The sequence below is a fragment of the Rana temporaria genome, chromosome 2 (assembly GCF_905171775.1).
Source record: "Rana temporaria chromosome 2, aRanTem1.1, whole genome shotgun sequence".
Classification (NCBI taxonomy): domain Eukaryota; kingdom Metazoa; phylum Chordata; class Amphibia; order Anura; family Ranidae; genus Rana; species Rana temporaria.
The window spans coordinates 420,367,019-420,381,123 of record NC_053490.1 but is presented as its reverse complement, the minus strand read 5'-3'; the positions used below and the strand labels follow the sequence as shown (position 1 = coordinate 420,381,123).

The following is a 14,105-nucleotide window of genomic DNA, read 5'->3' as shown; positions in this document are numbered from 1 at the left end:
ATAAAAAAATAAAAATAAACATTTTGTTGGAGTTCAATTTTAAGAGGACTGAGGCTGATCCAGCTCACTTTGGGGAGGGGGCAGCAATTACAGTAATTGTAAGAAACACAGCACGACAAATCTGCTAAATAATGAGTGTTTAATGCAATCACCTTTGAAGTCTTTTGGCTTTTCAAAGCCAACAATGATGTGGTGTTAATCTTACTCTTTGCTTCTACTCTGCCCTTTCCTAGAGACTTGGGGCCAGATTCACGTACCCGCGGCGCAGCGTAACGTAACCCGTTTACGTTACACCGCCGCAAGTTTTCCGATTTAGTGCCCGATCCACAAAGCACTTACCTGGAAATTTGCGGCGGTGTATCGTAAACACGTCCGGCGCAAGGCGGCCCAAATCAAATGGGGCGGGTACCATTTAAATTAGGCGCGCTCCCGCGCCGGACGTACTGCGCATGCTCCGTTGCAAATTTCCCGACGTGCTTTGCGCGAAATTACGACGCGCCGAGTATTTTTATACATATTTTGTAAATTGCTATCAAAATATACATCTGTTAATAACTTAGAAAATATATTTTTAAATATTGTATTATATTTATACATAATTGTATAAATATTTTTAATGTATAAATATTTGGATTGAATGGTTCTTCTATATATTTGCACGAAGATCCCCTTTAAAAACACAAGTATTTTATAGTGGCAAGTTGATTTTAAAGTATATTTAAGCGGGCTGATTCACACCAGATGCAGTCCGGCGCACTTTAAATCTGCATGAAAAATGCATGGACACTGTTTTCCATGTATTCCAATAGCCATAGCTCACACCAGTGCCGTCAACAAAATAAGAACATGCTGCATTTTTTTCTATATGGAACACATCTGGCATGCAGCAACATGCATAAAAAATGCACTGGAATGCACATGTCTTGATGAAGAAAGAGGGGAAAAGCACCTGAATGCATCAAAAACACGCCTGCAGGAATGTTTTCAGAATGCAGAAATTGTGGTGTGAACGGCCGTAAAGGCAAAACCTTTTTTTTTTTTATACCCACACCTATCAGTTTTGAATTCTCTCTGTGCCCCGATAAGGAGACTTGACCCAAGTTTTGGGTTGTCCCAGAAAAGTAATAGAGGGGAAATTTTGCAACGGGGCTCCAAGGGATTCCATAAATTTGCACAGATTTGAAGGAAAATCTACCCAATGGGATGCATGGTAAAAATTCTTTAAATTCAAAATGGGGGAAAAAAAGTTCTACTTTAAGGATGCAAAGTAATGCAAAGTAATACAAACTAGCACAATATACATATAACTATTGTGCTATGTGCATTATTATATAGACCAGCGGTCTCCAAACTGGCCCGGGGGCCGAATGCCAGTTTGCTTGCTTTTATCTGGCCCTTGGGGCATTAATCAGCAACTGTGGGGCATAATTCCTGACACTGGGGCACTATTCCTCCCACTGAGACCAATGATGGGGCACTATTCCTCCCACTGAGACCAATGATGGGGCACTATTCTTCCCACTGACACCAATGACTGGAGGCACTATTCCTTCCACTGACATCAATGATGGGGCACTATTCCTCTCACTGACACTGACTGGGCACTATTCTGCAAACTGACACCAATGATGGGGCACTATTCCACCCACTGACACCATCGATAGGACACTATTCCTCCCACTGGCACCAATGGTGGGGCACAATTCCTCCCACTGAAACCACCGATGGGACACTATTCCTCCCACTGGCACCAATGATGGGGCACTATTCCTCCCACTGGCACCAATGATGGGGCACTATTCCCCCCCACTGACCCCCCCCCCCCCCCCCAATACCAAAAAGGGGACACTATTTACTTCCAGTGACACCAGGACAGTCCAGCCCCCCTAAAGTTTGAAGGACAGTAAACAGGCCCTTTGTTTAGAAAGTGTGAGACCCCTGATATAGACAATCAAAAAACATAATTGTGTATAGTGTTTTTTTTCTTTTATCATGTCAGAATGAACTTCATGTATTTTGCTCTTGTTTTACAGCAAAGGCTCCTGGCAGACCTCTGCAGGTGGTCTATGTGCCCTCTCATCTATTTCACATGCTATTTGAATTATTTAAGGTAGGTGCTTAGTAATGCATGGTTTACTATACTAGTTTCTTTGGCTCCTACACTATATATATATATGTGTGTGTGTGTGTGTGTGTGTATGTATGTATATATGTGGTGTGTGTGTATGTATGTGTGTAAATATATATATATATATATATATATATATATATATATATATATATATATATATATATATATATATATAAAAATCTTTCTTTTTTTTTTTTACTGGAAAGTCAAATTACATTTTGTTTTATTTATTTATTTTTAATGGTTACAAATAGTAATTTGCATATTTCCCTGAAACTATGATTTATCTTGCTTTATTTTATTGTGCTGTAATTGTTTTATATTTTGTTACATAAAACCAGAGAAGACAGTAAATGTTTCACTGTAGCAGCAGCAGCGCGGTCTGCTATCCAGATGGGCTTAAGATTAAAAAGTGTTTAAACTTATAAACCCTCTTCTAGCTTTGCGTGCTTTCTGAAAATAATTGGGTCAGTAACTGAAAAAAAATTCGCTTATTTTTTGTCTATTTTTTTTGGTGATCTCAAATAATATGTTGTGATAAAAGTGTAATGAACAGACTGCATTGCAGACAAAGAGCACTTGGTGAGCCAGTGCCATCACAGGGGTATAATTTTAAGCTGGCCAACGATCAGTTTGCCCATCGAATGCTCATTGGGTCTTTTGCCATAGTTATAATGCACACCTGTGTGTGCAGGACTGAATCCCATTTACCATACATTTGGATTTCCAGTTCTCAAATGGCAAACCCAGTTCTTGGAAATGTAAAGTGGTTCTAATGTCAAAACATTTTTTACCTTCATGCATTCCCTGCATTAAGAAAAAAAAAATGTTCGGGAAGTTGTCCCTGACTACCCCGAAGTACTTGAAGAAATATAAACACTCGCGCCTTGACAGTGAATATCTAGAGTAATTATGCAGCAGCTGTCTCAAATCGTGTGATTGATAATAAAAAAATGTCAGAGAAATCCTGTGAACTGACAGCGCATGCAATTACCTATTAATGACATGTACATTCATATATAGCGCAATCAAAAAATACTGTGTATTAAACATTCAAGAACTTTATTAAATTAAAAGTCCATAAAATAATAAGTGCATCCTAATTTGACGCGTTTCGTCATCAAAAATTACATCATCATAATCCTCTTCTGATAGCGTCATTTTTGATGACGAAACACGTCAAGTTAGGACGTGCGGTGCGGTGTGTAAGGCTCTAGGTGGTACGCAGCAATATACCTGAGCCCATTTTAGCCTTTGTGAGGTTATTCTGATGCCTTTGTTTGTTACAGTAAGGATTCTATCCTGTTTGGCAACTGTCATTTAAAAGTTGTAATAAAGAAGAAAACGCTATGAGGAGCCCGTTTTCTTTTTGATTGCTATGAGGTTAACCCTTGGATTATGGACCGTAGCAACGAGATATTGATCGGAGCCTGTCCTGGAGATTCCTTGGTCACAGAGACCGCTTAAGCTTGTTTGACCTCTCTTATCGTGCGATAATGAGGGTCAACATCGTTTGGTGAGTAGGGAGGGACCTTTACTTCACCTATCAGTTGATTGGAGATACATTTTCAATTGTATATCGCCAGCGTGTGGGATTTAAGACCCCCTTCACACTGGGGCGTTTTTCAGGTGCTTTAGCGTTAAAAAAAGCGCATTAAAAGCAGCTGCATCTGCAATCGCAATGTGAAAGCCCGAGTGCTTTCACACTAAAGAGCCTGAAAAACGTCCCAGTGTGAAAGGGGTCTTGGCATTAAAAAAGCGCCTGTAAAGCAACTGAAAGAAGCCTCAAGCCTCGTACACACGACCGAGGAACTCGACGGGCAAAACACATTGTTTTCCTCGTCGAGTTCCTTGTTAGGCTGTCGAGGAACTCGACAAGCCAATTTTCTCCATTCCCGTCAAGGAAATAGAGAACATGCTCTCTTTTTGAATCATCAAGTTTCTCTTTCTCGACAGTTTCCTTGACGAAAATGTACACACGACCGGTTTCCTCGGCAAAAAAATATCTCCCAGCAAGTTTCTTGCTATTTTTTGCCGAGAAACTCAATCGTGTGTACGAGGCCTCACCTGCAATCCCAATGTGAAAGCCCGAGTGCTTTCACATGGAGGCGCTGCGCTGGCAGGTCGTCAAAAAATGTCCTGCAAGCAGCTTCTTTGCAGCGCTTTAGGAGCAATTTAGGGGAAATTAAGAGTAGGTAGCAAGGTGTAGGAAGGGGTGTTAGGGGGAGAGTAAAATAGAGAGATGGGATATAGGTTAGTGGGGGATTGGGGTGGGGGGGTAAAAAAGGGTATGGGTAAATATGGTAAAGTATATTTCTACCGGGGTGGGAAATGTGTTTTGCTTTTATTATGTATGTGCAAGATAAAACTGAATAAAAAAAGAAAGTTAAAAAATAAAGATTTTTACACATTTCTGCCCTTTTGAAGGGTTTCAGGGAAGAGAAGAATGCAGATAAAGAAGTAAAACCTATGTAGGGGGATTTAAAAAAAAAAATTGTATCCCCTGAGGCTGAGTATATATGAGGTTTTACAACCACTTCAAATCTGCTGGGTGAATTTCATAAAACACCTAACAAATGCAGACACATATGCCTTATGGGGTTGGGCAATTTTCTTTACCCAGTCTTGTTAAAAAAGTGAAAAAATAAAACGTTGACATCTGATTCTGATCCTTCCATGTTCAATGCAGCACACTGACATGAAGGCAGAGACGGAGAACAGCAGTACAGTATATGCTTATGCCTTCAGCACCACCTCCACATGAAACCTGGTACTGCAGGCAAGATATGCAAGTGCTTGTGTGGATGCCTATGAAGTAGATAGAGGCTTATTAATCTTCTCCAGTTTTGTGACATTGCATACATACGTCCACGACAGAGCTGTTTGTATAGAGCTAAAGAGATTGCCACAGGCATTAGTGGAGGTTCAAGGATTCGGATTTGGGATTTACATGCTCTGAGCCCTGAGTACCAGCAGAGGGCACCACAGAAAGAAGTGAGGATATTGCACTACAAGCAGAGGGCATGAGCTACCTGCCTGTATTAATAATGCTGTGCATAACTTCCAGCATTAGATTTACAGGCACACATTTTCATACTTGCTAGCTCATATTTCACACTGCATGCAATAGATATTTTATCCACACATTTTTATTTTTTTCATCAAAATATATAATATGGGCATATGCTATATCCAGCTCTGCTGCATGGCAGTGAGCAACAGACTTTTAGAATGTAGAGTTCTATACCATTTTTTGATCAGTTAGGGGTCTTTTTATAAAATATTTTCTGTGCAATTGTTTCAAGCATTCGAACAGCACATAATTTGCCTAAAATATTTATTTTCTATTATCGTCGGCTCCATCTGGTGACTGTAATCCAGAATTTTTCTCATTTAGGAAAATACCACATTATGCCCACTAGATGGAGCTGACAATCATAGAAAATAAACATATTAGGCCAAGGGTGTCCAACCTTTTGTCTTTCCTGGGCCACATTGGAAGAAAAGCAACTGTACACTAACAATAAGGATAAAAAAAAAGTTAGGCAGATCACAGGTAGACAATCACTGATATAGATAATATACCTTTCTGAGTAATAAAACAATTTTTTTTGTAATATTCTTTTATTATAAAATTAAAAAGAGGGTAACATAAACCTAGTGCGATATTTAACACTGTTTTTGATAAACTAAAGAATCAATGGGCCAGATCCAGAGAGAGAGTACGCCGTCGTATCTTTAGTTTGAATCCTCAAACCAAGATACAACGGCATCTGGGTTCGATCCGTCAGGCGTACGGCTTCGTACACCTTCGGATCGTAGATGCAATACTTCGGAATTCGCTGGTTGGAGTTTGCGTCGTTTTCCGCGTCGGGTATGTAAATGAGCTTTTTACGACGATCCACGAACGTACGCGTGGCCGTCGCATTCTCTTATGTCGTCTCTAGTCGGCTTTTTCTGGCGTATAGTTAAAGCTGCTATTTTGCGGCATATAGATAGACTTGCTATGTTAAGTATGGCCGTCGTTTCCTTGTCGAAATGTGAATTTTTTTTTTTTTTTGCGTAAGTCGTCCGTGAATAGTAATGGACGTAAGTCATGTCTAAGTTTAAAAAATGACGTCGTCGCGACGTCATTTCGCGCAAAGCACGGCGGGAAATTTCGAAACGGAGCATGCGCAGTTCAATCGGCGCGGGGACGCGCTTCATTTAAATGAATCACGCCCCCTAATCGCCGATTTGAATTCCGCCGCCAGAAATACACTACGCCGCCGTAACTTTCGGCGCGCAATCTTTCAGGATTCGAACCAAAGCCGGAAAAGTTACGGCAGCGTAGCGTATCTCTGATACGCTGCGCCGATCCATTTCTATGTGGATCTGGCCCAATATCTGTTTGGATGGATGTAGTAGCAATTCTCAATGGAGGTTATTTACGAAAAGGCAAATCCACTTTGCACTACAAGTGCAAACTACAGATGCAAAGTGCACTTATAATTGCACTGAAAGTGCACTTGGAAGTTCAGTCGCTGTAAATCTGAGGGGTAGATCTGAAATGAGGGGAAGCTCTGCTGATTTTATCATCCAATCATGTGCAAGCTAAAATGCTGTTTTTTATTTTCCTTGCTTGTCCCCCTCGGATCTACAGTGACTGCACTTCCAAGGGCACTTTCAGTGCAATTTCAAGTGCACTTTTCACTTGTAGTTGGCACTTGTAGTGCAAAGTGGATTTGCCTTTAGTAAATAACCCCCACAGTATATTGAGCACATACATAATGTATTTTTGAAACAAAGATAGTAAACACATTACAGAGCACATAATGTATTTAATCTGTAATAGTCCCTCAAGGATCCCCATACAACAGTTATACACTCCAGGGCCAGGTTTGGATGCTTAACCTATTGGAATGTTTTATACTGTGGAAAGAAACTGGGGCACCCAGTACATACCAGTGACCATAGAGGAAATTTGAACACAGAAACCCTAGGCAAGGCTACAGTTCTCACCTTTTATGTTGACCCATGCCGGCTGATAATAAGAAACTCTTATATGCCTTCACGTTTTACCAGACACTGCTGCTGCTGGCAGCTGATTTCTTTCTTTTGACGTTTAGGCGTAGAAGTACTGCAGACAGAATCAATAGGGCCAAATTGACACACTGAGAAAGGGGACCCCAGGGAAACGGCACATATCCATGGAGGAAGAGGAGCATGGACCAACATCAGAGATCCCACCAAAGGATGAAAAGGGGAGATCCCTCCTACGGAGATAACCACATCTGCCACACCTTGTCAAACTTTGTGATTGGGAACTCCTTGCAATGTGAAGCCTTACCTATTTTCCATATCCCTGGGCCTCGCTAAGTTACTAAGAAACACAGCGTGAGGAGAGGAGAGCCGGTGACCGGCAATTCTGACAGGGGACATGTACACAGATAATCGGGAAACTGATCATCAGTGCAGCCCCATCAGTGCCCATCAGTACCAATCAATGCTGCCATCAGTGCTGCATATCCGTGCCCATTAGTGCAGCCTATCAGTGAAGGAGAAAAATTACTTATTTGCAAAATTATAAAATTTTCATATGAATACAGTGTTGCATGACAACACAATTGCCATTAAAAGTGCGACAGCGCTGAAAGCTGTTGATTGGCCTGGTCGGTAAGGGGTATAAGTGACCAGTAAGCAAGTGGTTAAAGGCCACCTAGACACCAGACTGTCACAAATGAATGGTATTGTTTCCTCTATGTCTGCTCAGTATTAGATATAGTTTAGTTAGTAATCTAATAGACATTGGAGATTGTAAATCACCGTCCCATTTATTTTCTGTTGTAATTCTAGCACACAGAATAGCTCACCTAACCAAGGACGCCTCTAATTGTACAGGAAACCCTACACAAGCACATTTCTGTGGCAAAAAAAACAAGCTGTCATTTAATTCCTCCTGGCTGAGGTCATTTCCCAGACATGGACAGAAGGGTAATAAAAAGTTAAGCCTCGACTCCTGGGAAAATATGACAAGGGGAAATGCTTCTTTTATTATGCCCAGAACATCTCCAGTAAATGTAATACTATTTATGGCACATCTGTTGGAGGGAGCCGTGAAGCACTGTGGTCCAGCAAAACTAGTTACTTTGGAGCCGTGACATTTTCCACTCTCAATCAAATTAATAACAGTGTGTATTGGAATCCAGTTAAGGATATAATGCCTTGCCATAATTGTTCAGAATTAGCGGTATCACTATCGTGATCTTGGCTACAGTTCAACCTGGTTACAGAGCAATTTACTGCTATAATAAGGGATAACGCTACTTGGGTGGCACGAAGCAGCAAGCAGTTCATTTCATAAGAAAAGATTGGCACTTTCCACAATGATATATTGTGGTGCCGTCTTATATGCAGTCCTCGAGCAACCATTTTATTAATAATTGGGCATTTAAATAGCTACTTTATTCTAATGTTAAGCTTATTACCTTTATTATTTTTCTTTTATAATTAGTATTCCCGGGCATAGAAAGTAGTAATTTTGACTCAATGGTGCGTGGTGCTTTAATTATTCTGGTGCCAAAAAAAGCACACAGGAACAGTATTCCACGACTGGCCCAAAACAGCAAATATCTCAGACTGCTGATACCTATACAGTGATCGGTGTGCCCCATCCAGATGATCTCATATTAAGATGAATGTTTATACACACCTCCTAGATAGAAAAAAAAATATTTAAATTGGATGTAAACCCAATTCATGAAATTTGAGCCGGGCACATATATCTGCAGTATTTTGTTATCTCTCTTCAAAGAGCTAAGTCCCAAAGCTCTCTCCTCACCCATTCCTCTGTTATCAGCCAGATAAACTCCTCACAAATTCTCTGACACATCAGATAAAAGCAGCCTGACATTTCTGTCCAGGGAGGTTGCTATAAATAGATTAGCAGGCAGCTGGCCCTGTTACAAAACACCTCTGAGGCCCTGTACACACGATCAGTCCATCCGATGAAAACGGGCTGAAGTCTGATGGTCTGATGTGTCTACACACCATCAGTTCAAAATCCGATCGAGTCCAACGCAGTGACGTAAAACACAACGACGTGCTGAAAAAAACGAAGTTCAATGCTTCCAAGCATGCGTCGACTTGATTCTGAGCATGCGTGGATTTTTAACCAATGCTTTTGTGTACTAACCATCGGTTTTGACCGACGGTCAGGCGTTTATCAGTCCGATTTTAAAGCAAGTTTAAAACTTTGGCCTGAAGGACAAAAGTCCGATGGGGCATACACATGGTAGGTTTGGTCTGATGAAACTGGACTTCAGTCCGTTTTCATCAGTTTGGACTGATCGTGTGTACAAGGCCTGAGAGTCTCTGCCTATGATGAGAGGGGGCATGTGCCTTTCCTCCAATCAGCAATGTTAGCTATCTTGGCTGTATGCCCAGACATCACACTCTGTGTTAATCAGGAAGAGAACATTTCTTAACACACCTGAACTTTCTAAACAGCATATAAATGTGAAGACCGCAGATATGGATGTAAAACTTGTTTAGGGAGATTTGTTTCATCTCTGTGTATCATCTGAGGCTGTTCACTTCACTGGGTGTATTTAGAGTTTACATCCAATTTACATATACTCATCACATGCCTGACGAAGTGGTCCTGTGTGTCTCCTTGAATAAAAACCATTTGGATGAAATTGATGATCCTTGGTGTGCTGGCAAATATCTACTTATCGTACAGGTTCCAGTATCCAGCTGGTGGTCGCTACAGCACCCAGTACCTTAAGAGCTCATTCCAGGAATGTGTGCTATGGGAATATAGACTGTGGGCTTCCCATAGAGGAGATGGAGGAAAATCTCTCTGATTGATGAATAAGAAGATCAGGTAACCGGCAGGGAAGCAGGTAACCAAGCACAATCTGTTCTTGGTTATCTCCTTTAGATGGTAGGGGAGACATCAGATCTAATAGATCACTGATGTCTCTGTAAAGAGTACCTGTCACCTGCCCAAAGCTATCACAAGGGGGCTTGTTTGCCCCCTTGTGATAGCAGTAAAGTTAAATATATATATAATAAAAAAGAAAGAGAGAGCGGGACTTTAAATGAAGCATGTGCAGGGATCAGATTACAATGGATAGGGGGGAAATAATAAATCTGGAATAAGTTATTAATTTCAAGACTTTCAAATAATGCACCGTCCATGACTATATTGCATTATTAAAGAAATTTGGTAAACATATATATATACTTGACAGAAAAAGCTGGGGTATTTAATATAGAAAAAAGGGGGGGGTTTTGGGGGCTATAAATTAGATGACAAACTCAAATACAGGTGAAGCAATAAACATTTCTAACCAGTTTCCTCCTTACCATCCAATCAGCAAGCCAAGTTCAACGGTCTAGCTATACATATTAAAAGCAGAGGATTAGTCGCACACATTTGCAAATATATGTTTTAAGCTGCAGAGCCATCGCCAAGGCTCCCTGCGATTCTGCAGTCCTAACTACACATTTTTTAAGTCTCCTCAATGGAGGCATGTACAAACTGATGGGTAGATGAAGGACAGGTGATTGGGGGGGGGGTGTCCCCACCTGCACCTATGCCTGGTAAGAAATGAAAAAACAAAACCACAAAAAGAAACTGCAGCAATAGATAAAATCAATGCAGACACCTGATTTAAACAATCGAGTCCCACAGCTCACATGCTTCCATCCCTCATCATTTTGGAATAAAGGGGGGGGGGGGTTCAAATTTATATATGTTTTTTAAAGTGTAAAAAAAAAAAAAAATTGATATAAAAATGTTTCCCCCAAATATACGCAAATGTGTGCATAGGTCCGGTGATCTGCCGATATGGTTCCAGCTATCGTGAAAGTTCCTTTAAGGACTGTGCAGGCACAAACTTGCCGACGGAAATCTCCGAACCTTGACGGGCATCCAGGGCAACGTGGATTTCAAAGGAAAGTGGCCAGTCGGACGGCTCGCTCCGCTCGCTCGGCCTTTGGGCTCTTTTTTTAACATCCTCCAATCCACGGGGATGTTAAAGAATGAGCCTGGATGCCGGGCGAGGTTCAGAGATTTCCGTCGGCAAGTTTGCGCCTGCGCAGTCCTTGAAGGAACTTTCCCGTTAGGGGAACCTTAAGGACAAGTCACTGGCACACAAATGTAAATGGTGATTGCACCCCATGTGTGAAGTATTGCAGTGAACCTCAGAGTGAGAGCAATAATTATAGGGTCTTAATTCGTGATTAACTCTAAACTCATAAAGTACAAAGTGTTGACATAAATACTCAAACTTAGGTGAATAGTTATATAAAAGATATGTGAAAAAATTACTGGTCAGTGCACATCTGATGAATCAAAAAGTGAACTCAAAACAATGAAGTGAAATATTAGCATAGATCAAAAGGACAATTCAAAAAAGGAGGGTCCATATAGGTGATCTCCAATGGTAATAGTAGCCGATCTTCCCGATGGATGGGAGATGGAGCGTGGAGAGATGTAAAAATCTTGACCAGTTTTTTTTTCCACATATCTTTTATATAACTATTCATTCACCTAAGTTTGAGTATTTATGTCAACACTTTTGTACTTTATCACCACTTTTGTGTTCACATCAACATTAGTCTGTTGAATTGCATTACACCTTGGTCATCAGGGTTTCCATTTATTCATTAGCGCAGCACATTTTACCTTTCACTTCTTTCACATATATTCTGTATGTTCTGTGCTAGCAGCTGCCTTGTTTTTATTTAGCAGCTCGGTATCTTTTCCTCCTTTTTGCACAACTCTAAACTCATACCCTGTAAAGGCTTATAAAGCATCATCTGTGGGAATTTTAGATACTGTACTTTGTCGCGATTTCACAGGCGTGTGCGCAATTTCAAATAGTGACATGTTTAGAATCTATTTAGTTGACGCAACGTCATCTTTAATATTTTACAAAAAAATGGGTATTGTTTTATTTTGATTGTGAGCATTAAAATTCATTTAAGTGTATTTTTTCCTGAAAATTTGCGTTTCATAAATGGCTGCAAAGATATTGCGCAAAATAAAAAAAAATTGCAGTAGCCGCCAGTTTTTTCTCCGGGGACCCTGCTTTCATAAAAATGTATAATTTTGGGGGGTTTTAAGTAATTGTATTCTTCAAAAATGCTGGTTTTAACATGTATGTAAGAAATGTCAAAATTGCTACAGATGGCAGGTGGTTCAAGTACCGTATTTATCGGGGTATTGTGCGCTCCGGCGTATAGCGCGCACCCCTAAAGTGGACCCGCATTCCTTTAAAAAAAACATTTTAGTACTTACAGTTTTGGTGTCTTGTGCGGCGTCCATCGGCGGCCTCGTCGGGTCCGGCGTCCGTCTGCGGCTTCGGTGGTGTCCTCCTCATCGGGTTCCGGCGTCCTTTTGCGGTGTCCTCCCCGCTCGATCCCCGCTTCCCGCGCCGAGTTTGAACCACTGCACCGGCATATACCGAGCGCAGTACACTCGGGTATAGTTGGGCAGGCTCCTCTCGCGGTCACGTCCTGTGCGTCCTGTACGTCCAGGACGTGACAGCGAGAGGAGCCGAGCATGCCCGACTATACCCGAGTGTACTGCGCTCGGTATATGCCGGCACAGTGATTCAAACTCGGCGCGGGTATCGGCGTATATCGCGCATCCACGATTTTGCCCTGAATTTCAGGGAAAAAAAGTGCGTGGTATACGCCGATAAATACGGTAGATCTAAACATGAAAATTGATGCAAGTGTATCACACTACTCCGCCTCTGATCCCTAAAATACTGCTGAAATACATACCTTTCAGCTAGTTATATTCCTTTCGTAGTACTAGTGCCCTGGGGAGAGGGGACACACAATTGACAATGAGCGAATTAACTTAACTTAAATTAACTTTTACCTTGTCCATCGTTGGGTCATATGGTTACTTTTTATTATTTAATCATTGCACACACGTACACTGTTAATCTCCAAAAATGGTCAGGACTGTCTGCACAGATTGATCTTTTGTGCCTGTATATGGGTAAATCTAAGCCTATGCAGTTTACGGTATACATGTACGTAACAGTACATTAAGGCAGGGGTAGGCAACCTTAAAGAGGTGGAGGTCTACCTGAACAACATGGGAGAAGTCAAAGATCACCGGGCACAGTGTCGCCTCCTCACACCTGATTTAAACTTCTAATTGCCGTACTACCGTGTCACAATTGCTTGCATTGCACGGCAATCATGGGTTTAAATCTGCTGGTGAGAATGCACCATATACACCTGTGAATGGACAATTGGTTGAATTAGGCAGCAGCACCCTTAGGGGTTGTTAACACATAAAGTTGGTGGAGTAAAACCCTGAGGTTGAGTCACGGTTTTACAGCCCCAATCCCTACCCCTTTTTACCTGCTGAGGCAGCAGTCAAAGGTGTACACGTGCCACAGCAGGAATTAAGCCCCCTGTTGCTTTTGGTTGGTGCTACCTCCTGCCAAACGCAACCCATTCAAGTAAATGGGACCATTCTGCAGGATCCAAAAGGGTAAAGGCAGGTGGTGAGAAAGCAACACGACGCTGCCTGCTTTAACCCCATGTTTGCTCTACTGCACAAGGTTACAGGGCACTTGCAGAGTGGCCTCATTTACTTGAGAGGGTCATGCTTGGCAGATGCTACACCCACCAACCATGACAGCCCTATACTATTATGCCCAGTGTATTGCTTCACACTGACCTGAAGATCTCTTCTTAAATGCTGCTGGGAGACCGCTAGCCGGGAAAGCAGTTGGTATCACTCCGCATGGGACAGGAGCCAGCACTACAGAGGAGACATCAGCTTATTGCTCTTGCTCCCTACTACACCTCCAACTTTACAAGTAGTCCCTCTGCATTGCGCTCTGTTTGTTGCTCTGGAATGACCGGGTCAGCGAGCCCAGACCGCAATCTACCAGTCACCTGTCCACGATCCACTGGTAGATTGCGATCTACAGGTTGCTTCCCCCCACCCCCA

At 41.8% G+C, this 14,105-nt stretch overlaps 1 protein-coding gene across 1 annotated transcript in view; it reads left to right on the top strand.

Annotated features, from left to right (window-relative positions):
* Positions 1 to 14,105, top strand: part of PDK3 (pyruvate dehydrogenase kinase 3) — a 122,513-nt gene that overhangs the window by 90,698 nt on the left and 17,710 nt on the right. The window contains exon 7 of the mRNA XM_040338208.1: positions 2,034 to 2,110. Within this exon, the coding sequence (XP_040194142.1) occupies positions 2,034 to 2,110 (77 nt within the window). The remainder of the gene's footprint in view (positions 1 to 2,033; positions 2,111 to 14,105) is intronic.